This window comes from Sander lucioperca, chromosome 2, assembly GCF_008315115.2.
Source record: "Sander lucioperca isolate FBNREF2018 chromosome 2, SLUC_FBN_1.2, whole genome shotgun sequence".
Lineage (NCBI taxonomy): Eukaryota > Metazoa > Chordata > Actinopteri > Perciformes > Percidae > Sander > Sander lucioperca.
In genome coordinates, this window is record NC_050174.1 from 36,679,159 (window position 1) to 36,705,376 (window position 26,218).

Genomic DNA, 26,218 nt, shown 5'->3' on the forward strand with positions numbered 1-26,218 from the left:
ACTGTAGCTCTATTCCATCCTGTTTTATTCAGTTCAGTGTAATAAGAGAAGCTAAAGATGAAATCTCTGCCTGTGTGTACTGTACGGTCATGAATTATTGACGGTTGGAACTTGCTGTTGCAAAATATCTTTAAAACTTCTCCGCTGTAACTCTTGACTGAAAGTCTCTTTTGAAATATTAAAAAAGGCACAAAAAATACATGGGGCATAATATATTTGAAACCTCTGAGCTTTCACACAGCCGTTAGCGCGTGTATCAGGTGCAGATCCCAGAGTCAGTTCAAATCAATCTGTTCTGATCAATGTGAGAGGGAAAATAGCCGATGGAATAGGCATCAGTAAACTCAATTGTGGAGACAGTGGAGTGACAAGTGCAGTTGTAGGCTTCTTGAAATGCTGTGTAAGGTCTGTGTGTGTTACTCTACACTGTTCTGTTCGGCTTACGAAAACGAAACAATGAAAACATGTCAGTTTTTTGTGTACAGTACGTCAACTTTGTTTTGGGTTGTTTTGAGCGAATACAAAAGGCAGCACATTTCTGATGTGACCTCTGCTAGACTCTCTGGAGACGTTCGACCAGTTAGATCCATTTGTTTCCCTGGCATTTCAGACGTTGTCCATTTCTATCACATTACATTGACAGAAATTGAATTTACTCTGATGCATTTTTATGTATCCTAAGTGCTGTTCTGTTCTCACTGGGAGTATAGCATTTCCAGTGGCGTGATGATGCATAAACACTTTGGGGTTTAAACAGAAAAAAAGGGGGGGGGATGGGTTTTATTTCAGTGTGTGTATTGACTTTCATGCTTTGTTTCGTTTTTCGAAAATGTTTTCAACGTAAAGTATTAGTCCTTCCAGGTAAGCACCATCCATATGGGACTCGTGCATTATCTAGAGGCTGTTTCAAAATCTTACAAGAGCATATAAGAACACTTAGAGGACAAACATTATCAGTACACTGATGCCATGCTGGGCTTTCTGTCTTGTTAGTCTCCAAAAGATTGCCATCTTTCTGACTGTAATGGCAGCACACAGTGGGGACATGCACCTATTCCTATCAAGGAGGCACAAACAAAAAGCATGAGTCTGCAGTTTTTCCCCAGCTCTTATTTCTTTCACAGTTAAAGGAATTTTACAGGCAATGACATCAACAGAGATGTTCCATACTGTGGATAAAGTGGCTGGTTGCTGGTTCAATTTCATCAATTATCTACAGAGCTGCAAACCGTGGCGCAGCTAGCCCATCTCGTTAAACACGCCGTGGGTCCCGAACGGGATAGTGACAGGGACCTCTGCTCTTCCCAGCTCAGTGAAGGTCTTGGCATCCAGAACGAGTAGGAAGGTACTTTTCTCCTGGAAACAAGAGGGGTGAAATATTTTATTTAAAGAACAAGGTCACAGGACACCCTCCTCCCTAGAATGGTAGTGAAAGTACCAGACTGTGAGATTTATATGTATGATCAGGTTACACAAAACAGGCTGTTATCGTGAACCATTCGCACATATACTGTATATAGCCAGGCATGGCCGCGGGAACTAGGGGTGCGGAGGGTGCTTCAGCACCCCCTAGTGAAAGGACAAACTACTACAACCATAGTAAAAAAAAAAAAAAAAAAAAAGTACTTTTAATAAATTGATTATTAATATAAATCTAATTCCTTTCATTACAAATTAAATGTAATACATTTTAAAATTTGGTAAGTAAGAGATAAACACATAATTTGATTAGAATGAATCTGCTGATTTTGCCAAGAGCAAGGCGTGCTGTGCGCCTCTGACACTCATTCATGAGTGAAGATAGTTGTGGAAACTTTCCCAGCTGGTCAACAGTACAGACGTTAGCTAACCATGGCACAAAAGCGCATTTTGGATTTCTTTATAAATCAACCACAGGCTAAAAAGCCTAAAAGACCGGAGGCAGAAAACTCAGCAGCTGTAACCGAAAGAAGTAGCAGCAGCACCCTCTACACCTGTCACTGCCAGAGCGACCCTGCTAGCAACAGACGACAAGGGAGCTAATCTTGTAAGCCAAGCTAGCAGCACTAGGGCAGCCGCAGACTGGCTTGCTTCACTTTGATTTGATTTAATATAGAGATGAGCTGATACCGATACCAGTATCGGTATCGGCTCCGGTACTGCCTAAAACACTGGTATCGGTATCGGGAAGTACTGGAGTTAATTCACCGATCCGATACCACATAATAAAGCCCTAAAGAAAATCTACGTTAAAGTAGTTTATGTTGTTTTTCCGTTATAACTGACTGTCAAACTGGAGAATAAAAGAAAGTTCTGTGGCATTCATTGTTTGTGTTAGTTCATGTTTCACAAAGAGTTTAACCTGAGCCAGGCCAACAACAAAGATAGAAATCATATCACTTCCATCCAGCAAAAAATGGTATCGGGCTATCTCTAATTTAATATAATTCAGTGATATGTTTTATACCCTTGTGTTTTGTGGCTCCGTTTTTGAGCTTGTAGTAGGCATATTCTGTACCATTGTCGTAGCTTTGTGCCTATATCGTGCGTTAGCTATGCTTATTTTGTTCTGCCTTGGATTTTGGATTTCATAAAATCTTCAAATAAACTACCATGGCACCATCTTAGAATAGAATGGAAATGGTTGCATATTTAAAACATATTATTGCATACTTAAACACCCAAAACACCAAAGTGCGAAGACATAGTGGACCAGACGCAAGCTTTTATTTTGAAAAGTAGAAGCCCGACGGCACCAGACGGGAGGCTCCAGGCTGCAACCGTACGGTCTTGCATATTTTTGTCAAACTAGTGTGATATGCCAGTGTTGCCGCATTTTTTTAAATTTTTCCAGCGGCCCAAATCGGCCCAAGAGTGCATCGGCCCTTCTGGCATTCGCAGAACTTCCAGATTGCCAGTCCGCCTATTTATATAACTGTGAAAAGTAATGCACTATAATTCCTAAAACATAGGACTTTCAAGTGGGGGAGCGGAGTTCGTGTCCCAGGGAAAACACAACACGTTTACCCAGGAACGTGTCTTCGTGTCCCGGGAGTACTGCTTAAGGGTGTGACCGGTGTTTTAACCCAAACCACAATCTTTTTTCTAATCCTAGTCGTTTTGGTGCCTAAACTTTCTTTCACTGTCGTTGCCGCATGAATGTCACCTTTTGTCGGCTAAACTCAACTGCAACGACCGCTGAAAGGACAATCCCCTCACGGTGCTTGTACCCGGCTCACAGTCATCCTTTGTCGGCTAAAATCAACTTTGTTTTTTCTCAGACAAAGTTGCTCAGTTAGTAAACTTCTGAAATATAATCTGTTCGTTCATTCATTTAAAGCGTCTTTTGACGCTGTTTTTTAAGCTTTTTTGGGGAGCTTTTGACTCTTGCTTATCTGGTTATTAATCTATGATTATGGCAATGTAAATACAGTCAATACAACTGTATTTACTTATTATTATATTATTGTTGTGTGTAAGTGATTCCGTAGCATATCATACGAACCCGTTCATGAGAATGTGTTGCACAAACTCATATACAAAGTCTGCTTTGAAAACTGTGGATTTTGCATCTTTTTTCTTATATCTCTCAAAGCACTGTGTCAAAGTGCACTGTTACAATTCAGTCAAATGAATATTGTCACAATTCAAGTTACCGATGCCTGCTGCTGCTCTTCTGATTGTTTTTGTGTTGTTTTTGTAGTACTTGTTAACTCACTTCTCTGGGTGTGACGATGACTGACAAGACCACTCCATCATCTTCTTCGGTAGCTTTGGGCGACGCAACAAAGACAGGCTCAGACGGGTACAAGCCGGGATAACGCCACACCTAGGCAGGGAAGATTACATAAGCATCCGCTTCACTCGGAGCTGTTTCATGTTATAAAACTAACTCTCAGCCTCCTTGCCCTCAGTGATAGAGAAGCAGCAGTAGAAATAACTTTGATGTGAACAGTTAAGAATGACTTCCTCCCTAAGAAGTCTTTGATTGATAGGAACCTTAAGCTCCTTGGTGTGGACATCCATTTTGAGCAGGGAGTCAGCGAAGACGTGTCCAAAGCCACAGGAGTAGAAGTAGCGGTACGGTCTGCCATTGTACTGGTTATAGTTGATCTGAGGGAACTCAAGGCCGCCGTATTGCAGCAGCTCGTCATCGTGAAGTTCCTCGTGGGTCATGTAAACCTGCACGGGTCACAGGAGGAAGTGAGGATTTTACTTTCAGTGCAACTTTTACATTTTAGCCCAGAATGTACCCAGTTAATGCACACCAACAGACCTGATTTACTGTACACATTTGAAGGCTGGAATCAATACTGCATTATTCTCTAAAATACATACAGTAAATGGACACCTGCACAAGATCCCATGCATTCATCTCTAACTTGAATTAAGATGAATCAATTTCTTTTAATTTTATTTTGAAATATATATATATATACCTTCAATTGCAAAAAACAACCATAGTGTCCTTATAGTAATTGTGGTAGCCAGCAGCACTTTTACTTTTAACTGTTACATGTACATAACACCACTCTCACTAAGAACTGAGGACAGTGTCACTCAGGTAGTCATGACAACTAAAACATCACATTTTCACATTTCAGCTTTATTCTGCCATAAGTGTGTGTGTGTGTGTGTGTGTGTGTGTGTGTGTGTGTGTGTGTGTGTGTGTGTGTGTGTGTGTGTGTGTGTGTGTGTGTCTGTCTGTCTGTCTGTCTGTCTGTCTGTGTGTGTGTGTGTGTGTGTGTGTGTGTGTGTGTGTGTGTGTGTGTGTGTGTGTGTGTGTGTGTGTGTTCTTGTTTAACTATATTCGTAGTTCGGTCCAAAAACCGGGAATACAGTATACTTGTGGGGTCCGGACAGCTTTGTGGGGCCAAAATGCTGGACCCCACAAGTTTAAAGGTCTGTTTGAGGATTAAGACTTGGTTTTAGGATTAGGGTTAGAATTAGGTTATGGTTAGGGTGAGGGTAAGGGTTAAGGTTAGGCATTTAGTTGTGATGGTTAAAGTTAGGGTAAGGGGCTAGGGAATGCAGTATGTCAATGACGGGTCCCTACAAAGATAGTGAAACACACTACATGTGTGTGTGTGTGTGTGTGTGTGTGTGTGTGTGTGTGTGTGTGTGTGTGTGTGTGTGTATCTGTGTGCCTGTGTGTCTGTGTGTGTGTGTGTGAGCTGTTAAATGACACTTATTCAGCCGCATGGTGGACTCCCATTTCAACATCATTTTTATCTGCTGTAAGTCATGAAAGCACTATCTTGAAGTACCTTTAGTGTCTCATAATGCTGGATAATTGCGTGTGGGAGTGAATTGGCTGCATTTATCATGATCATAGGGCCCATTTCTTACTTGATTCCAGGAAAACCAGATTGAGTGTAATGTTAAGTTAAGCATATTACTTTGTATACACAATGACCGTTTACTCCTACCTCTCTCGGTTTGGTCTTCTTTGCTGTGGCTGTATATTTATGCAGAGTGACAAGGTTTTGGTCCAAAGGAGTTTGTTCATCCACAGTCAGGGGCAAGACATATCTCCTTGGGAGGTTTCTGCACAACGAGTTGTAAAACTGCCAAACAAAATCAGACAGACGTGAAAAACTGTGAGAGTCGCTCCTTTGACTGAAAGGTGCAACTCAACCTCAGGGACAATCAGACCCTAAAACAGAAACAAAACGCTGACACAAAATAAAACATGTATATGGCAGTTATATTTTTTGGAGGAATTCTGATGTTATTTTTTAGGTAAGTATGTTTTGATTGAAGTAATAAACTTCACCACATTTGAAATTGCAGAGATTTCAAAAGCGTATTGCACATGCGTGCTATTTTTTGGTAGTTCAATATTTCTTCAGTTGAAATCATTTAGTAAAAGCCAGACCTTCAATCTGAGCTGCTCACTGACGAAAAACTAATAAAACATTAGTATGCCAGGCACTCTTTGATTATGTGTGCTTTTTCATTATGATTCAGAGTCAAGCTGGATGCATTAACCTTGTCCATTTCCTCTCCCGGGCCTCTGCGGAGATTCTCCAATGTGAAGTCTCCAATGACCTCACCATCGTCCCCACAGCACATGTCCATGACCAAGAACCCGTCCTCTTCAAAAGCATTGATCTGATGCAGTGTGAACATGGGTGCTGCACGGTACTTCACCTCACTCTGCTGTTGAACCAGTCAGAGCAAGCAATCAGGAACTTATTCATAAAATGACACAGATTTATTAAGGCTTTTGTACAAACGAGAAGGAGTTTCTGTGTTGCTTTTAACATTCGAGAACAAGCGCATTCCCTGGCACTGCTGTTACTGTGTTGTACCTTCACATTACAAAGGTTTGCTATTGTATGCTTAATGGGTATGCTATGTAATGAGATGTGAAAATTGAGAGTTACAATGTATGAGAAAAGGCTACACCATCAGAGTGTGACTTCATCTAAATAAATAAGGAAAAAGCTCCGCCATGCGTGAACAGATTAGCTCGCAGCTTTCCATTTCTGATGTGACTATTCAGCAAACGGGTGTGTGCGTTTCCTACCTCGTACTTTCTATGTGTGTCTGCTGCTGTGCAGTAAACTAACCCACCTTGCCAGTGTGGCGGTCGACCAAGTGGAAGATGGTTTCATACTGAGGGTCCCAGGTCATGACTTTATGAAAGCTCTTTCCCTGTATTCTGTACAGCATGAACTTGAGCAGGTCCAGCTTGATCGGCTGCTCGATGAACACAATGTAGTTCTCCGACATGACTGGAAAGGGAGGGCACACACAGGGCGAAATGTATGCATTCAAAAAACACACGATTGACAGATCATCTTCATCATGTTTTCATCATTTTCATAAATTATTGTAATGCTGTGTCATGGTGGGATGACACATTTAAAGGTTCCATATAATGCTCATTTTCAGGTGCATACTTGTGTTTTGGGTTTCTACTAGAATATGATTACATGCTTTAATGTTCAAAAAACACATTATTTTTCTCATACTGTTTGTCTGAATATACCTGTATTCACCCTCTGTCTTTTAGCACCTGTCTCTTTAAGACCCCCTCCTGAAAAAGCCCAGTCTGCTACGATTGGTCAGCGTATTTGGGTCTTTCACATCTGCACTCTCGGAGTCTCTGCACCATCATTGCAGCCGGGGAATGACTGTAAGTAGCGGCACTTTCTACCTATATATACTGTAGTATAGTTGTGACATCACAACAGTACAAGTCCTGACGGTTCGTTTAAATGCTCAGATTCTGAATAAAAGCTGTGTGCATTTCCAAGTGGATTGAGCATTTTGAAACTTTAACAGCATTTATATAGCATATTGCCCTGCTTTATAGTAAAAAGACATGGAAATCTCACTTTTTACAGTGTAACTCATCATTCGTTTTTTGTCACCCCACTGATATGCCTCATGAATCTTTTCATAAACACATGAAATGAGTCATTCATGGGTCAATTATTGCAAAGCTATGTGACCTGCCAACATGATTTCAGGTGTGAACCAAATTTGGAAAATAAATGGTAGGGCATTATGTCTGTATGCAAACTGAAAATGAGTTTCCAAGTTGCCCCATGTTGTTTAATTGGACAAGTAATGGAGGGTTCGCAAAAAAAACGAATGAATCCTTTTTGCAGAAGCACACTGCTACTCCACTTTTGCCCCATCACTTTGCAACCTAAATCTTGCTTGCCCCTGCCCCACCAAAATTATTGTGCTAGCAGATAAACACATGACATGGGGGCTAAACATAACCCCCCCATCTACTGTAGCTCTACTGCCAGAAGTAATTATGTGTTGCCTTGTATAACCGTATGTTCCATCGCTTGTGAGATTTCTTGGTGCCAGACAGTCTGGCAGAGCAAGGGTGGTCTGCAGGAAATATAGACTGAGATATTATCAGGGAACTGGCCCAGTGCAACAACCACACGGAGCAACGTTGTGTAAGATCGGGCAGAGCAACGGAGTCGTGCTTGCCTTAGCTGATTTGCTAATGTCATGATCAGTTTAATGCTTCACTATCAGCGGTTTCGTCATCAACTGCTTGAAAATCAGCTGACTAGTAACATCCAGTCATGTTCATACAGGTGAACTAGTATTACTTTTCTTTTATTCGCCCTAATTCTTCAATAAAAATGAAGAAAGACTTCAAGGCTGTTAAAGAAGAGTACAAATCCAGTTGGAAATATCGGCATGATCCTGGATTCTGACCTAAGTTTCAGTAGTCATATTAAATCAATAACACTACTACCACTTTAAAAATATCATAACGATCAGGGACTTGATGTCAAAACTTGTACATGCTTCCATGTCTAGTAGGCTCAAATAATGCAATGCGCTGGTCTGTCTAAAGAAATTAATAAGACAGAAACTACAGTCAAAAGTTGATTATGTGTATTTTTTTATCAGATTTAACAGACACAGAGTGTAAGGGAAAGTGTGTACTTTTGTGTGTGAGTCAATGGCAGAGTTATGGAAAGAAAGAGAGTGAAAGCTGAGCAGAAAGACAAAGGAGCTGTGATTGTCCTAAAAGAAGCAGGGAGAGACTAGAATTCAAATTAGTAATTAATAAGAGCAGAGGAAAAACTGAGACGCTCTCTTTTAGTGAAGTATAGACTCACCCTGTCAGTGCAGGCAGAAAAACTAAATCTCTCATAGAACTCATTACTGTAATTCCACTTCAGTATACATCCAGCATGCAAGACTACTTACTGTAAAGAAGGTGTTTGTTATTCTGTAATGTGTGTCTCACCAAAGCTGTGAAAATAGGAAGGTTTCCTGGGTTCAGCTGCACGGATGGAGCAGATCACTTTGGCTCCATCCAGGTCTGCGGAGTCCTCCGTTGCTTTCTCCCCAGGAGGAGGCACACGAATGACGTTGTAGAAGAAACCTGAGGAGGCCCAAAAACAACAGGTGTTGTACAGTATTTGTTAGGATGGATCCAATGGCAATTCCAGGATTTTTTAAAGTGGGGTGGCACAGGGTGGACTAGTAATCAGTCACGAAAGGAAAGTCTAAAAAAATATAGGAAATATTGGATAGGATAGAACAACACAATGTAATTCTGCTAAATAAAACGTCACCTTCATTATTAGTTTCACTTGTTTTCATTTTAAACAAATTGTTTATCTGACTACAATACACGTTTTCTATAGGCTCAGTCTGCCACTTATTTTTTTTTTTTTAACAATCCTAGTGTTGGTTCCATGGTAGCAGAATTTATGATAGTCACCATGGAAACATGAATTGGTCATGTGACAAGGGCTGGGAAGATTGGCAGAACAGGCAGCCAAGTGACAGTACTCCTGATCTAATCAGGAGGGGGGGGGAATCATATTTCAGGGTTGGGCGGTGCCACCCATTCTAGCCCTGCACCAGGATGGATCAACGATATTAACATAAATACAGACATATTTGGATGGAGCGCATAAGGATATTTACATAAATACAGACATATTTGGTTATGTAGGAAGGCAGGTGGGAAGGAAGGTTACCACTTTTTCCGTAGGAGTTGCCCATGTTGTATGTGGCTCCCTCCCGGTCATAGTGTGGGTGAGCTGTAGCCGAGTTGACAGCAATGTATTGACTCCAGTCCACCTTAAATGGACAGCATCATCATCTTTGTTGTCCTCATTATCAACAGTCTCCCGTCTCGCTCGTCCTTACCCTCTGACTGTTCATCAGAATCAGCATTCAAAAGAGACTTTTCTATCCGTTACACTGACTCACCTTCTCCTTCGTCTCCAGGCTCTGTGGATCCACTCGTCTCATGTAGTTGGTCTCGGTGCTGACATAATAGTCCCCCTTGTACTTGACAAAGTTCACACTGGCGTTATCTGTGGCCTCTGTTCACACGTACAGATGTCAGGAGCATATTCATTATAACACTTACAAACTCATCGTTCTGACATATAAAACTGAAAACTACTTTTTCCATCAATTTCTTCCTAATTAGTTTTTTAGAAGCTTTATGTCATGCTTCATATTGATCTTTCCCTCACAGACTACTACACACACACACACTTGTTCACACACAAATATTGACTTGTGTTCCCTTTACCTTAAAAAAAACACATTATGATGCAACACCGGTTGTCATTGGGCTGCAATAGCAATATACAATACAGCACAGTCAAGGCTGCAGTACGAGCACTGAAGAAGAAAAAAGATTAAGAAAATATATTTTTTTCTGTTGATTTGTTTGACTTCTACTCTGCCTGTAGTAATCTGGCACAGCCACCTTGTTACCTTCATGCCAAAAATGAACTGAATATGTTTTTAAATGGTGGTGGTGATGGCGTAGTGTATATGACACATGCCTTTGGTGTGGGAGATCCGGGTTCAATTTCCACTGTGATACATCAACCAATGTGTCCCTGAGCAAGACACTTAACCCCTAGTTGCTCCAGAGGTGTGCAACCTCTGATATATAGCAATTGTAAGTCGCTTTGGATAAAAGCGTCAGCTAAATGACATGTAACGTAACGTAAATAATGCATTTGGCAGTGCAGGTGCTACTTTGCACTAAGGTGTATTACACATGGTAATATGCTACATGTAAGCAAGACACACATACTCGGAACCTGAAAGCGTGAAAAGAAGCGCGCAAAGATGTTCTTGCAGGGATCAGGCATGGCTAATGTCCCGAACTCTGACACCACGATGCGGTTCTTCTCTGAGTTGCTGATGTATGAGTCACTTCGCAGGAATCGGCTGCTGTAGGTGACGTTGCCCTCACAGATGTGAAACCGGTGCATCATGGCCATGCCGTCAAACCAGTGGGTGTATCTGAGAGAAGAAAATAAAAACAAGTAATTTGTCACCAGGGTAGTTGTGTAAAACGATTAAAGAACAAAGAAAGAACCTTAATTTCTTCATCCACATGAGGACATTTTTTTTTAGGATTTGTCATGGGTCAAGGCTGAATTAACTACTCGCTTGGCTCAGTGTGTGACAGCTTAAACTACATGGTTTTAAAGCTATAGTGTGCAACTATTTTATATTAATGGACATCCGTTACTTTCAAGCCATTGCCAAATGAGTTATGATAAGATAAGATTTTTGTCCTGGGCAAGAAGCGCTGACAACAGCTGCATACAAACACATGCATTAGTTATCAATCATACACAGACAGTACAGTACATGACAATATATAACAAGACAACAATGTACTTTAGGACAAGAAAAATGAATGGAGATCATCCACTAGTTGAGAGGATATTGCACAGGCCCTGATATAGTAGAGTATTGCATGTGTCCCATTATAAAATAAATAAATAAATTGGGCAGAAAGCTGTTGATATGAAGCTAATTAAGCCTATCAGCTCCACAAAACTCTCTCTATATTTCTCAGTATGGCTATGTTTACATAATGGTGTAGTGTATGGTGTACGAAATGTGATGTGTTTTACATCACCGCTGAAAAAAGGACAACAGCAGCGAAGATCTCCATTGTGTTTTTTTTATCCTCCGTTAGCAACCGTGTGGAGGATGGGTGGGGGTGGTGCGAGATCACGGAAGGCTTGCATCACGTGGATGCTCCCGACAGTGTTGTTGTCATCACTTAGAATGCCTCATGGAGGAGACAGAAACTACGCACTATATCTTTAATATCTGTTGCCTGAATATCTCCAAACTGTATATTCTCAACAATCCCTTTGTATTCAAAGATGAGCAGATACAGGCCATCTCAAAACTATACTGTATAGTGTTGAAGTTGAGTCTGCTGACTCGTATGGTTTCCTCTGTTGCTCTGCTGTTCCTGTTGTGTTTAAAGATATAACGTTTCACATTTCTGCATTAAAATGTCTAAAAACTACTATGTACTATTTTTATTAGGGCCCGAGCACAAAAGTGCGAGGAACCTATTGTTTTTGTAGAGATTATTATTATTGTTAGGGGCCGAGCATGAAAGTGTGAAGCCCAACACACTGTTGGGCTTCACACTTTCATGCTCTAATGCTCTAGCACGAAGTTTCAATAAATGTGTCTTAGCAATCGAGAAAAACTGTAAATTGTTTGTTTTCCATATCCATCCATCCATCCATCTTCTTCCGCTTATCCGGTAACGGGTCGCGGGGGTAGCAGCTCCAGCAGGGGACCCCAAACTTCCCTTTCCCGAACCACATTAAATATTTTCCATAGTATTTTTCAAATACCTGTCTTTCCCAAATTCAAACTTTCCAGGACCATTCCTCAGGAAGCTCCCATTGATCCAGGATGGAATAGTTCCTGTGATGGTGGTGGGGATGGGATCAGGGGTTTCCTCCACAGAACGCACAAGAGGCTCGATGCTCTCCAGCCCTTTGGCCTGCGGACATCGCTGCCTGCTAGGTACTGAGGAGAGGAGAGGAGAGGAGAGGAGAGGAGCGGAGAGGAGAGAGGAGAGGAGAGGAGAGGAGAGGAGAGGAGAGGAGAGGAGAGGAGAGGAGAGGAGAGGAGAGGAGAGGAGAGGAGAGGAGAGGAGAGGCAAAAACAACGACTTAATTCTGTTTGAACCAGTTAAATACTGCTGTTGCTAACCTAAAACACTTGTAGCAATTCTACTTCTCAGTGATTAGAGTACTGTAAATGAAGTACACAGAGAAAGTGCAAATATACAATAAGTTCACCAAACACCACACAAGACCAATGCTGCAGACTGAGGAAAATATCATTTATTTCCCTCCATATACCCAAATCAGTCAACATGTCAACATGGAGAATCACAACAAAACATGTCCCAGTTTTCATACAACTACTACAGTAGTGTGTATAACACTGTTAGCTCAGCAAACATAAAATACTGTATCCAGTACAGGTTATAATTACAGTAAAAAAAACAACAACAAACAAAATAAAAGATCTGAAAAAACTGAAAATACAGTACAGAAAATACTAGACATACCTGCTGCATTTGTATAGTGCTTAAACCTGATTGGTTTTATCTACAATTAAGCAATCATGTGTTTACGCACCTGATGGCTGTGTTTCACAGATGGGCTCACAGGTGTGGTCATTTGACAGTCAGTGCTTTGGAATTGCAAGAAAGTGACATCATGATATACTTCTGTGTCTAATGTATACAAGTGTGTCTAGTGTTTTGCAAATCACTGTGTACTGTTTTGTAAAAAAACTAACCCTCTCTGTCTCTCTCTCTCTCTCTCTCTCTCTCTCTCTCACACACACACAAACACACACACACACGTCACCACTTACATGCGTAACGTTACACACTATAGGTGTGGTGCTGTGAACCATTTATAGTTTAAGGACTTTGAACAAGTGCAAACGAGAAAGTGATGTAAGTATTTATGTAATGTATCCTGCAATACAAACTCGTCAGATCTTTGCAATTCAGTTGAACATAATCTAATTTTAAGACAAATGTGTTGTGTTATAAAGAAACAGTATGCCACACTTTCATGCCTTCTTTCACACCTCTGCGGCTGTGTTTTAAGCTATCAACACTCAAATGGGATAACCAAACGAGTGCTTTAATGAGAAAAACACAACATCTTCCGTGGTGGGAGACATTATGTCCTGTAAGGGGCTCCTGCGTGAATGTACTCATGGCTCTCTGGGGTCATGCACTGTGAATGACACCTGTCCTATCTTTTATCCAATAACCAATTCCTGTTCATTACCTAATATCTCAGCACATAATGGAGGTGGGAAAATATATACGAGGGTTATGTGATTAACAAAAGCAAATCAATGCGGTTCAATGTGGAGCCCCATGCTGAGCCCAGGTTACAGTATCAGTGGTTTTTTGATGCTGTGAATTGTTATTGCACCAATCAGCAGAATCAGAATTTCCTTCATTCCCACTACAACAGACAATAAAAAGCAGAATGTGCAATAGAGCGATAACCGCTGAGGACTTTTACAATGTCTCACGATGTAGACTTTGTGAGTTTTGATTGTGATTACTGCAGAATTGCAAATGACGCCTGAATATGTGCTGTCATGTTTTTTAGCCGGGTATTTCATGTATTTTCCTACTGCTGCATTCAAAATCGAGTCTCGTGAAAAACCCAGTATGAGCCCAGAACTGTTTTGGATAATAGATTCACATATTGCTTTTTATATCTCTCATTTTGTGGATAATCATGACTGCAAAAGTAGTTTATTTGTAACACCTATTACTTTAATGAATTGTTTTCCTCACGGCACCGACAGTAAGTCGGTGTTCAAGTAAATAACCTTGTTGGATTTAAGCTGTCATATACAACTCTTTTTCCATTTCTTTTCTTTTCATTTTTACTGTGCAGGGACCTGTCAGCCAGTTTAGTTACCAGCTGAGAATGACTAAAAGCTGTTAATTAGACATTGTGCGTATTCTTTTCCCCAGCTCTGATTCAACAGGAGACCTTGGAGCAGGAACAATAGAAAATGCCAACATGTCCTATTGTAACTGCGGCGCTGATTTTGAAATGCAAGAAAATACCATTATGACAAAACCACATTGTGCAGGCCTTTGTGTGCATGTGTGTGTTTCTGTGTGGAATTCTATACAAGGGACTTTACATTAGATGCTGTTGTTGTCTCTGCTTTAAAAATGGATACACCAAAATACAGGAATGCTATGAATGTCTACACTTTGATTTTTTTTGTTGTAAGTGAAATGTTTTGTTTTTAAGTTCCATCCATCCATCTTCGTCCGCTAATCTGGGGTCAGGTCGCGGGGGTAGCAGCTCCAGCAGGGGACCCCAAACTTCCCTTTTCCGAGCCACATTAACCAGCTCCGACTGGGGGATCCCGAGGCGTTCCCAGGCCAGGGTGGAGATATAATCCCTCCACCTAGTCCCAGGTCTTCCCCGAGGCCTCCTCCCAGCTGGACGTGTCTGGAACACCTCCCCCTTAAGTTTTTTTTTTTTTTTTTTTTAAGTCAGAATTCTTACTTTTTTCTCAGAATTCTGACTTTATTTTCAGAATTATGACTTTAAACTCAGAACTCAATAGATTTTTTCACATGTGGCCCTTATCCTCTTCTGTACAAATTCAACCAGATACCTAAATACATAACTCAAAAGAATTATGTGTTTTTGTTATTGTGTCATAATTTAAAATCGCATGACAAAAGGTATTTGAAGAACTAAGACCTGTGCCATATTCATAATGAAATAGATTATGAATGAAATGAATCTGCTATGACAAGCAAAAGGTGCTCCTCTTTGAAAAACTATGACCACATTTTACATTGTGTTTATCCCAAATACAACAAAGCAAACATCTTTACCTTTGCTTCATGTTCATGTTTCAATAAATGATGAATAAAAATCAACCTGCTAGAATCTGGCCACACACATGGTGCTGTCTACTCACCGCTGTGTGTCTGGGGCTCGGCGGTCTTGGACATGGCTAGTCGTTCTGCGGATTGGCTCAGACAAACACAGAGGACTTAAATAAGCCCTGATGAAAACCTTTGAACCTTTGGGTCCTTTGCTAAGTGAAGGGAGTGATCTCAGGCACGAAACAGCAGTATGTACAGTGTTGACTGATGTCGTTAAACCAGTAATAAAAGTGACATGAAAGGCGGTGTCCTTTGCTGCATGATGCAGGTCACTGTGTGCATAGTGTGACATAATACATTTGCGTTGTATAATAATACATTTTTTTCAACCATTTTTTCCTATGTTTTTGTGTCTAAGTGACTGATGAGAACAACAATCTTTAAAATTGGTCCACTATTAAACAAGATCGCTGCAGTTGGCAGCGGCGAAACAAGGTACATTGTAAGTTAATAGGGCAATTGTCCAGTTTGTATTTACCTTCACAAAAGGGCTCTTTTTGCCACTGACAGGCTCAGATTGATATTCTAAGTGTCTGACAACATCTTGCTTAATACCGGACTACTGGACTAGCTCGAACTGGAGTGATGTGATCCACGTTCTTGGTCTTAATGAGGACTCGAGCAGCGTTAGCAAAAGGTACTCCTCTTTGAAGAACTATGACCAGTGCCAATCATTGTTGTCTTTTTTTACATTTTACATTGTATTTATCCCAAATACAACAAAGCAAACATCTTTACTTCTGTTCGGAATCAGCTGCAGCTGTCTCATTGATTTTTTTCAGGGAGACACTGTTAAACTAGTCGAGTCTATACTGAAGATAAAAGCATTGATGAGTTTTAGTTTAGTGGTATTATTTATTGTTGCATGCTGTAAACATTGCTGTCTGTAAAATGACCTTTAGATTATATACAGCACTTATTCCACGTAGTCTGTGCACGATTGCTGCTTTTATCTAATCTCTCTATACATTGTCTAGCTTCATTAGGGTTAGGCTTGTGTGTGTCACACTGTAAGCATGGTTCCTACACATTGCTGCTGAATGCAATTATGTGAGATGTCCGTTATTATTTTAAATATTACAACATTTAGCAGCAAAATTCCTATGCCCAAACTGTTGCAATGTCTTTGAGCCAAAAACAACAGTATCTTCCGCCATGGGCACATAAACAACGGTAATGAGGATATTTTTCAAAGACCACTCAGTTTTAATTGGCCATGCCATATTCTGTCAAGTGATAAGCACTGTTTGCCGCTTCCATTACACTGTATGCTTTCCAAAATCCCAAGCAAACCTGCAGGTAGGCTGCTCAGATCTGAAATAGATCTGGTTGTTCCAAAACCAACTTATTATGAATAACTCTTCATGTATTTGTGTATTGTGTTAAAGAAGAAGAAAGATACTTAAAGATAGAACACTCAAATGTAGAAAAAGCTTAAGAATAAGGAAAACTAAAGTCACAAACAACATATATACAAAACATAGACTTAAGAACAGTGGACAAGAAGTAGACTAAATAAACTGTATGTCTCTGATATTTATGAAGTGTTTCATAAATCATAAGTTTAGTAGAGGGCTTAGCATTCAAGAAGTCTGCAACAATACATAGAGTTAAGGGTAAAAACAGGAGAGTGATGACCGGTGAAAATAGAAACATAAAGTGAACAACTTGCACATAAGCGTCAAGTCAAATCAGTGGTGGAGGAATTATTCAGACCCTTTACTTAAAGTGCTCATATTATGCTCATTTTCAGGTTCTTAATTGTATTGTTTAGAGGTTGTACCAGAATAGGTTTACATGGTTTAATTTTCATAAAACACCATATATTTGTTGTTCTGCACATTGCTGCAGCTCCTCTTTTCACCCTGTGTGTTGAGCTCTCTGTTTTAGCTACAGAGTGAGACATCTCACTTCTGTTCCATCTTTGTTGGGAGTCGCACATGCGCAGTAAGTACTGCTAGCTAGTCAGAAGCAGAGTATGAGGGCGTGCCACGCTAGCAGCTAGGCGAGCATTATAACTTGTGTTACAAAGTGACCACGTTTGTCTCTGAAGTAAAGGCTGGACTACAATAGAGCTGTTTGGAGCAGTTTGTGAACAGTGTTTTCTGTTGGAGATGGTAAGTCCCTTTGGGCTGGATTTGTAGGTCTATATATTTTTGGGTAGTTTAATTTATAATAAAACATCATATTTTAAAAAACTGTGTTTTGTGTGCAAAAATCTTAATTTGTAAAGTAACTAGTAACTAAAGCTGTCAGATGAATGTAGTGGAGTAAAAAGTAGAATATTTCTCTCTGAAATGTAGCGGAGTAGAAGTAGAAAGTGGCACGAAAAGAAAAGACTCAAGTAAAGTACATGTACCTCAAATTTGTACTTAAGTACAGTACTCGAGTAAATGAACTTGGACACATTCCACCGCTGAATCAAATAAATAATAATTGATGCAGTAAGCAGTTCTGAACACACTCGCCTATAGCAGTGTATGCGTTGAGACAGGCCGCACCTCCCACTACTCCCCTGCTACTCGCTCCCACTCAACATGAAAGAAATGGAAACCTGGCGAGTACGTACAAGACTTGTGGGAAAACCAGTCGAGTCATGATGCACTCATGAAATTTAATTAAATCACTAGTTCCCACCATGGGTGTTTCTACGGGATGATGAGCCAAAAGAATGTTGGGAAGCACAGAATTAAAACACAGTAAACAAAGACATCAAAATGAAATAAACATATGCGTCATCAATTGGAAAAGCAAAGGCAGGTAAGGCTGCATGCTAACATCAGCACGAAGGATAATGATAAAAGCAAATCAGCAGCAGACAGCACATGCTTGGATTTACTCCAGCCGAGTGGCTCGATGGCAAATAAGGCAGCCACCGGAAAATATAGCCTTATGTATTTTAAAGACAAAAAGCTTAACAATGTGGATGATACACGCCACCATCCTCCCCAAGCAGCAACCAATGAGCACCTACATACAGTACATACTTCAGCACACACACATATATAATCACACTTTATGCATTTGTGTGCAAGTGAAGTATATATATGCACAAGTGAATTATCCATGTATGCGCAAGTGAAGTATGCATGTATGAGCAAGGTAAAGTATCCATATATGCACAAGTGAAGTATAAATGTATGTGTAAATTAAGTATATACAGTACGTATGCGAATGTGAAGTAAATACGTATTTGCAAGTGTTTAGTACCAGTATATATGTATGTGCAAGTGAAGTATGAATGTGCAAGTGTTTAGTACCAGTATATATGTATGTGCAAGTGAAGTATATATGTATGTGCAAGTAAAGTATTCAATTCTGGCCTAAGCGGCTTCTCATAGGTCTCAGAATGAGCTTAACTGTTAGATTATTTGCACAAATCAAAAGATCCTGCACACTGTGCAACGGCACACTACAGTATGCAGGGAAATTAGTTAAAAACCACACACACACCCCACAAAAAGCCAATATAGCAGTGGCCTGCCACAATATTATTTATACATTATATTGCAAAATCTTTCTCCTTTGCTCCAAGTGGGGAATGGCAATGGCCAAGCACAATGTTTACTGCCTCAAAGTAATAAAAAGCAACCATAAAGCTTACAGGTGTCATTCAGAGTTCAGCTGTTGTTCTGATAGGGAAAACAGGCTGAAGTGTGCCTGTTACAAACCCCTGGGGGGAGGGGAGGGGGGGGCTTTCAGTTGAGGAGGTGTTCTGCTTTGCTCAGCCATGAAACTAGTATGTCTCATCTCAGAACATGACAGGCTGCATCTGACTGCAAACCTGTTTCAGTGGTAAAAGGCCGACTTTGAGATCAGAGGTTTTGAACTCAGGGAATATTTCAGGGCAGGTTGATATGTTTTGCTGTAAAGAAAAAAGAAAAAAAAAACAGCAATAACTGAAACCATTTACCTATTCTTTTGTTTTGTTTTGTTATAGCAACACAGCACGCACCTCAGTTCATTATCTTGTGTCATCTGGCCACTATTAAATTAATGAAAACATGACGTTTAATCAGAAAGTGGGAGAGGGAGGCATCTGTTTCTGGACGCTGGCCTGTAATACCTTTAACTATGTTTTACAGATTTGAAGAGCCATTTTAATTAGCTTTCAATTAATTGCAAATCGTTGCTGTAGAGAAGCTTACACACGCATGCACGTGCACACACACACACACACACAAGCCGAGTATGTCTAAGCTTGTTTTGTTGCTGTAGTTGCCTTTCAAGTGTTTTTTTTCCAACCTATCAAGTATTTTTTCCAGTCTGTAAACTATAGTTGCTCAGCTGTAACCTAAATTTGAAGCACAACTTTAAAAACAAGACTGTTGCACTGAAGATGCAGCTGTCATAAGTTGTATTCTCCGTGAGAGTCTCTTACCAATATCATTTTCAACATCCAAGTTTTGTCTGACCTCTGGACTACAACAGAGCTGTTTGGAGCAGTTTGTGAACAGTGTTTTCTGTTGGAGATGGTAAGTCCCTTTGGCCTGGACTTTGAGCTTTTTCACTTTGTAAACCTATAACATACACAAAAAAGATATATACCACAATAAAGGAAAGGGGAAAAGCCAAAAAGCATAATATGAGCACTTTACGTAAAAGTACTAATACCACACTGTAAGAAATACTCTGTTACAGGTAAAAGTCCTGCATTTAAAATGTTACATAAGTAAAAGTATGTAAGTATCATTAGGAAAATGTACTTAAAGTATTAAAAGTAAAAGTACTCAATGCAGAAAAATCCTCACATTTTAGAAACTGGAAACGATCCAAACTGTTGTGTGTTTAATGGTCTAATCATTTCAGCTGGACTTGTAGGTCTATATATTTTTGGGTAGTTTAATTTATAATAAAACATCATATTTTAAAAAAACTGTGTTTTGTGTGCAAAAATCTTAATTTGTAAAGTAACTAGTAACTAAAGCTGTCAGATGAATGTAGTGGAGTAAAAAGTACAATATTTCTCTCTGAAATGTAGCGGAGTAGAAGTAGAAAGTGGCACGAAAAGAAAAGACTCAAGTAAAGTACATGTACCTCAAATTTGTACTTAAGTACAGTACTCAAGTTGCTCAGCTGTAACCTAAATTTGAAGCACAACTTTAAAAACAAGACTGTTGCACTGAAGATGCAGCTGTCATAAGTTGTATTCTCCGTGAGAGTCTCTTACCAATATCATTTTCAACATCCAAGTTTTGTCTGACCTCCTCAACAGATGCTAAAGCCCAGCAAGATTGAGGATTGAGTTTCTAAATGACTCACTTTACAAAGCTTGGATGCAGTTTCTTGTACCAAACTTAGGTTGGTGTCTAAACAGATAAATTGTCCCATCTAGTGGTGAACTGGGAAACTAAATTATTCATGAACAAAACCTTCCTAGTCTGCCGTCTGAAGAAGTCGAATGAAAACGTTTTTTTTTTTCATTTCTGAAATGCTTTCTATTACAGCACGCCAATATTTGTTTAATTAGGTCACAGACCAGACATTAAGCCACTCCTAAGCTGATGTCAACATCTCTCATCAGAAACACCTTGAAGATTATTACAGACAAGCATTTCCTCTTCAAACACTGACTATTCTTCGCCACATTTTCTACTGACGCCACCTGTTTACTACCTAACCTTTATTGTGCCATATCATATCACCCAAGCAGCCTTTGAAAGATTTACAATGTCTGTATGCTGAGTCACTTCAGGCCTGCACACTCTGACACTTTCATACCTCAGGAATTGTGTCTGTGTCCTCCAAGTCTCATAACTTACTCAAGTCATTATAACAACCACATGACACACTGGGTGTTTTAAACGGCACGTTTTACTTTACAACAGCAGATTTACTGTATAAAATAATAGCAAGAGTGTTTGAATATGTTGAGTGATGTGATTGGTCATACCTATGGCCATGCAATATGTCTAACACTCCTGGCACTGCACAATTCACTGCAGAACTGTGCACGTTGTAAGATGTCAAAAGATTGCGGTGTAGATGTCGATATTTTCTGCACCAGTGACGCCATCTGTTTCTCATTGCCCTGGTTATTTATCATAGTAATGCCTCTTAGTTTGAGTTTTTGTTTGACATTTCGGAGAAAACAGGCCAGTACCAGTAATCCAGATGTTGGCTTCACATGCTGTTATGCAAGCGTTTAATTCCAGGTTTCAGGGAAGAGACTTTGTCGTGGACAGGAGCAAAGGTGAGTTCAAAAACAGACCATGATGTGCACGTTGTCTGTAATGTGTCTCCAGCATTTACAGACTTACAGTACACATACCATGCACGTGTGAGCTTGGGCTGTACAATTAATCAAATTTAGTAAACTCTTATTTTGTCTTGTGTTCAGAATGGGAAAAAAGTTCAAACGGGAAAAGTATTACGGGAAATTTCACAGTTCAAGTTGTTTTTACTGATAATTTGTTTAACTGTTTCACAGTTTTTTTTTATTCAATAATTGCAACATCTTTCCAAAGGTCAATGAGTAATCTGTGTATTTTGTTAACCCATTACAAGAATATATGTAAAATCACATCAATGTCGATACACTTATCACGCCCCCATACATGCACATGCAGGTGTACACCCGCAAACATACACGCACGTACATTTCCCTTAAAAAAAAGAGAGCGCAAACTAACAGTCTCACTCAGGAACTATTACATCATAAACATCTTTTTTTGGGGGATGGCAGTAGCTCAGTCCGTAGGGAGTTGGGTTGAACACCAGATGGTGCGGACCGAAGTACAGAGTGTGGACTGGTTGCTGGAGAGATACAGGTCACCTCCTGGGCACTGCCAACCTCTCAGGGTGCCTGTTCAGCAGTCGCAGCCCACTCACTATTGACATCTCTCCATTAGCGCATGTGTAGGACCTGAGCATGTGTGTGTGTGTGTATTTCAAGCCGGTGTGTAGTGTGTAATAACAACAGTTTAAATTATAATTTCCCCATAGGGGATCAATAAAGAGTATACATTATAATTATAAATAACCCACAATCTAAAACCTTTTGCATAGAACAAACAGGTTTTATAGAAATATAATTAATAATCTATTATTACTGTAATAATCGTGTTAAATAATCGTAATTTCAATATTGGTCTAACAGAATCGTGAGTGTGATTTTTTTTCCAATAATCAAGCAGCCCTAATGTGAGCCCTCAGGAATACACATATCCTTTGCATATTAACGAAGCACACGCCATAACTCCACATGAAGGTCATGGGAAATGTTCCAGAAAACACACCTGTGTGTCTCCTCGGCCACCCAGAGGCACTGACCCTCATTGCCATTGGTCCATCTGCATCCCTGAAGGCCATGACAAACCAATAGGAGTGTGCATTGTCACATTCAGAGCGGGTGTTGCCTGTGGTGGAAAGTTTAAAAGAGAGTGTGTGCCCTGTTGTCCCTCAGCAGAAGCATTAATCAACATGATCCCTATTGTGCTGGCCTCAGTGCTCATTGCTAGCGGTAAGAACATCTGGCATTCTTATTTCTGTGTGTAATTGTTTATGCGAGTTGATGTGAGTGGGTGTGCATGCCTGCATATTACCACACAGGAAGCTAGCCCTGTGTAACTCTTTATTGAAAAGAAAAATGATGCAGTTTGAGTTGAAAAAGGAGGTTGCGCTTCAACAATGGAGATCCTCTGAGTGCTAAACCCAAAATCCAATAGGCATGCTTAAAAAGTGAAGAAAATGTAGCACATCTCAAGTTCCCAAGTAAAGGAGGACAAAATAAATCAATCATTCAAGCTTTATTCGTACAGCACCTTTCAAACATAACAAGAATGCAATTCAAAGTGCTTGGAAAACATCAAATGAGAAAAAGGAATAATAGAATTTAAAAAATGGATTTAGACACTAATGCCAAGACCAAGACAAATGCTCACCAAGACAAATTAAAAAATTAATAATATATATATAGTATTTATTATCTTTATAAAAACAGGTAAAACAATAACTGTCATAATATACAAGTGAAATGACAGTATTTTAAATTTTATTATAATTTAATAATTTAACAATTTTATTGTTAAAGTGTTTATACGTGTTTTAACGTTCGTCTTAGAAATTACAAGACGTTAAAACACGTATAAACACTAAAACAATACAATTATTAAATTATTAAATTATAATAAAATTTAAAATACTGTCATTTCACTTGTTTAATTAGGCTCACATCACAATAAATCAACGCTGACGCGTTTTGGCACAAAGCTTTTTTCAGAGCGTTGATGCAGTTTATTGCCGTATGGAAGAATCAAATGTCATTGTTCTCCTACTAATGGACGCTCTCTATCTCATGTCCATCACACTCATGTCTTTGTCATCCTGGTCCAGCCCTTGGGTGCGGCACCCCACCCATCGAGCCCCTGACTGCCCGCGTGGTCAACGGAGTAGATGCCAAGCCCCACAGCTGGCCCTGGCAGGTATGCTAATACTCTCACATCTGTCAATGTTTTTATCTTTCAACCGGTCCGGCATCTGCTTATTAGATCCCAGACCCAGCGGTTATTGAGAATTCTGCAATTAATGTCTGCTTTTGAATTAAGTCAAACTATTAGGGGTGTAAATCACAAGTTGTATCACGATTCAATTTTACATTGATTATTTGGATAACAATGTGATATTTGCTGATACTTTAAAGTCTGTCATGATACGATTTTGATTTGATTTATTTCAGGGGCCTGCATTCGATATGAGAAGATATCATATGCCTATTTAACACAATCAGTTACATTTATATCAACTCAAAAAAAGCAACTAAAATATGATTTGTCAGTTTTATAACTGAGCTCTTCCAGGCATTTATATTTAAAAACAAACTATTCTTTTCATGAAAAAGAATAAATATGAAGGAATCTAAAATAAAGGGGCATCTTACAGACGATATGTATCGATACTTTCACTTTGCATCGATAATATTGGATCGTGGATCATTGAATCAATATATCGATCCAGACCAATGTATCGTTAAACCCCTACAAACTATGCCACCCATCTATAACATCCGCAACCTGCCTCTATACTGTATCTTTTATGTTATCCTTTTTCGTCTCCAGATCTCTCTACAGTATGAGAAGAACGGTGAGTGGAGGCACACTTGTGGGGGATCTCTGATTGCTGCCAACTGGGTCATGACTGCTGCTCACTGCATCAAGTACGAGCCGAGGAACACACAAACACTAAAACACAACAACCAATGCCCACCACTACAAGAACTGTACTTATTCTGCAACATACTATGTTCCTAATTCGGCACCCTTAACCCTAATAGAAATTTTTTTCCCCATTTCTATATTAAGAATACAGACATACACGCAAACAGGCCAGGGTTTCCCCCAGTGTATTGCAAGCCTGGTGACCCACTGGCCTAAGTTGCCCGCTACTAGGCCTAAGCCACTGGGAATTATTTTATTAATGTATTTTTAAGATGTTTTTATAAACTACAGGTACAGTAAGACGGCTCGGTTGAAAACTTAGAGAAAGTCATATTTTCATATCTCCAGTTAGCTTTTAGCACTGACTTAATGTAGAGCCCCATGGAATCTTTCTTATAACTTTTTTTTAAATTCTCAATTTCACAATTCTGTCCATGATTCTGTTATTACAGAAACTATTGGGCTCTACATTACATTAAAATGCTGCCATCAGTCTGTAACTGGACCCAGCCGGGCCCTCGTCGAAGTAAGACACTTTGCTAAACAACTTTCCTGGGGGAACACTGAAGGCACATTAACAAATTCACTTCAAAAAAAGAGCTTTTGCCTCAGGTTGAGCATAGAAACATAACCTAGGAGCATGTACATAACAATTCAAAATTAATCAAAAATAAAATAAAAAGGGCTGTGTCAAATTAACTTAAGTGTCTCAAGTAAAGAAATCATTTTGAGGGCTTTTTTTGCTTTTATTGGATAGGAAAGCTAAGATATGAAAGGGGAGAGAAAGGGGGGAAGACATGCAGGAAAACCATCACAGGTCGGATTCGAACCCTGGACCTTCTGCGTCGAGGAATAAACCCCTGCACATGTGCGCCCGCTCCACCAACCAAGCTAACCGGCCACAATTTGAGGGCTTTTTTTGTCTTTAACCTGTTTCAATGACTTACACAAGTGATTTAGCTCATTCCTCCAATGGTTCAGGGAGGGTTTAGTCTTAAAATATCTACATTTATGTATAAAATGTTTTTTTCTAACAGCACCAAATTGTCGAGAACAAAATCTACCTTCTTATCTTCGACAAAGACGCCAAACTTTACAGACCCTAATAGAAATTAGGATCAGGCAAGTCATGAACTCCAAAGGTTTCAAACTCAAATGACATTCTAAAAAAAGTTCACTCATCTGGACCCCAGCCCGGTTTAAATCCTCTATATCATCTCGCCACATCAACTAATCCTCAATTTGAGCTCATCACATCCTTCAACTGTGCACTAAATCTTCTGTCAGGGTTAGCATGGACTTCAACAGTCTGTTCTCTCCCCCCCCACCCACCCACCCTCTACCCCCCAGCTCCAAGTTCTCCTACAGGGTGTTTGTGGGAAAATACAACCTGGTGGAGGAAGAGGCTGGCTCCAAGGCCATCCTGCCTGAGAAGATTATTGTCCATGAGAGATGGAACCCGATCTTTGTGGCCTTCGGGTAAGACAAGCAGAGAGCAGTCTGCTGCGATAACAGTAGGCTATGCACCACATAATTATCTCATCTGTTCTGTGTCGAGGTGGAAAAAGTGGGCTGAGGCTCAAAATTCCATCTATTCACTTCAGTCCAGGACATAGTTTTAACAAGACGTTCATTCTTCATGCATCTCATATTTCAATAAAAAAAGTATAAAGACAACATGAATAAGAGTGGACCACTTTGACCATATTAGTGTACTCAAGTATGCAGCTGGACTTTTTCCACAGTGGGAAATTATAGAAAAGGAAGATAAGCCATTGAGTGGATTCATTTGTTTATATACATATATACATGATAACCCTTTTTG

General features: G+C 39.8%; 2 protein-coding genes across 2 annotated transcripts in view; one reads left to right on the forward strand and one right to left on the reverse strand.

Moving 5' to 3' along the window:
* Positions 1-1,090: 1,090 nt before the first annotated feature.
* On the reverse strand, positions 1,091-15,510 carry bco2l (beta-carotene 15, 15-dioxygenase 2, like). Its single transcript, XM_031305975.2, has 12 exons — positions 15,271-15,510; positions 12,123-12,300; positions 10,541-10,752; positions 9,694-9,809; positions 9,459-9,561; positions 8,717-8,854; positions 6,559-6,719; positions 5,971-6,141; positions 5,409-5,546; positions 3,979-4,161; positions 3,698-3,808; positions 1,091-1,356 (listed from the first exon to the last, which is right to left on the reverse strand). The coding sequence occupies exons 1-12, from the start codon at positions 15,302-15,304 to the stop codon at positions 1,240-1,242; spliced, it is 1,662 nt and encodes a 553-aa protein (XP_031161835.1). The 5' UTR covers positions 15,305-15,510; the 3' UTR covers positions 1,091-1,239.
* A 7,036-nt stretch (positions 15,511-22,546) lies between these two features.
* ela3l (elastase 3 like) overlaps positions 22,547-26,218 on the forward strand; it is a 6,685-nt gene continuing 3,013 nt past the window's right edge. The window contains exons 1-4 of the mRNA XM_031305981.2: positions 22,547-22,700; positions 23,573-23,661; positions 24,295-24,392; positions 25,744-25,872. Coding sequence (XP_031161841.1) covers positions 22,661-22,700; positions 23,573-23,661; positions 24,295-24,392; positions 25,744-25,872 — 356 coding nt within the window. The 5' untranslated portion in view covers positions 22,547-22,660. The remainder of the gene's footprint in view (positions 22,701-23,572; positions 23,662-24,294; positions 24,393-25,743; positions 25,873-26,218) is intronic.

Coding starts and splice junctions, on each gene's coding strand:
- bco2l (XM_031305975.2), bottom strand. CDS start 15,304: ATGTCCAAGACCGCCGAGCCCCAGACACACAGCG. Junction 12,301..15,270: donor CGAGCCCCAGACACACAGCG/GTGAGTAGACAG, acceptor TCCTCTCCTCAG/TACCTAGCAGGCAGCGATGT. Junction 9,810..10,540: donor TTCACGCTTTCAGGTTCCGA/GTATGTGTGTCT, acceptor ACGTGTGAACAG/AGGCCACAGATAACGCCAGT.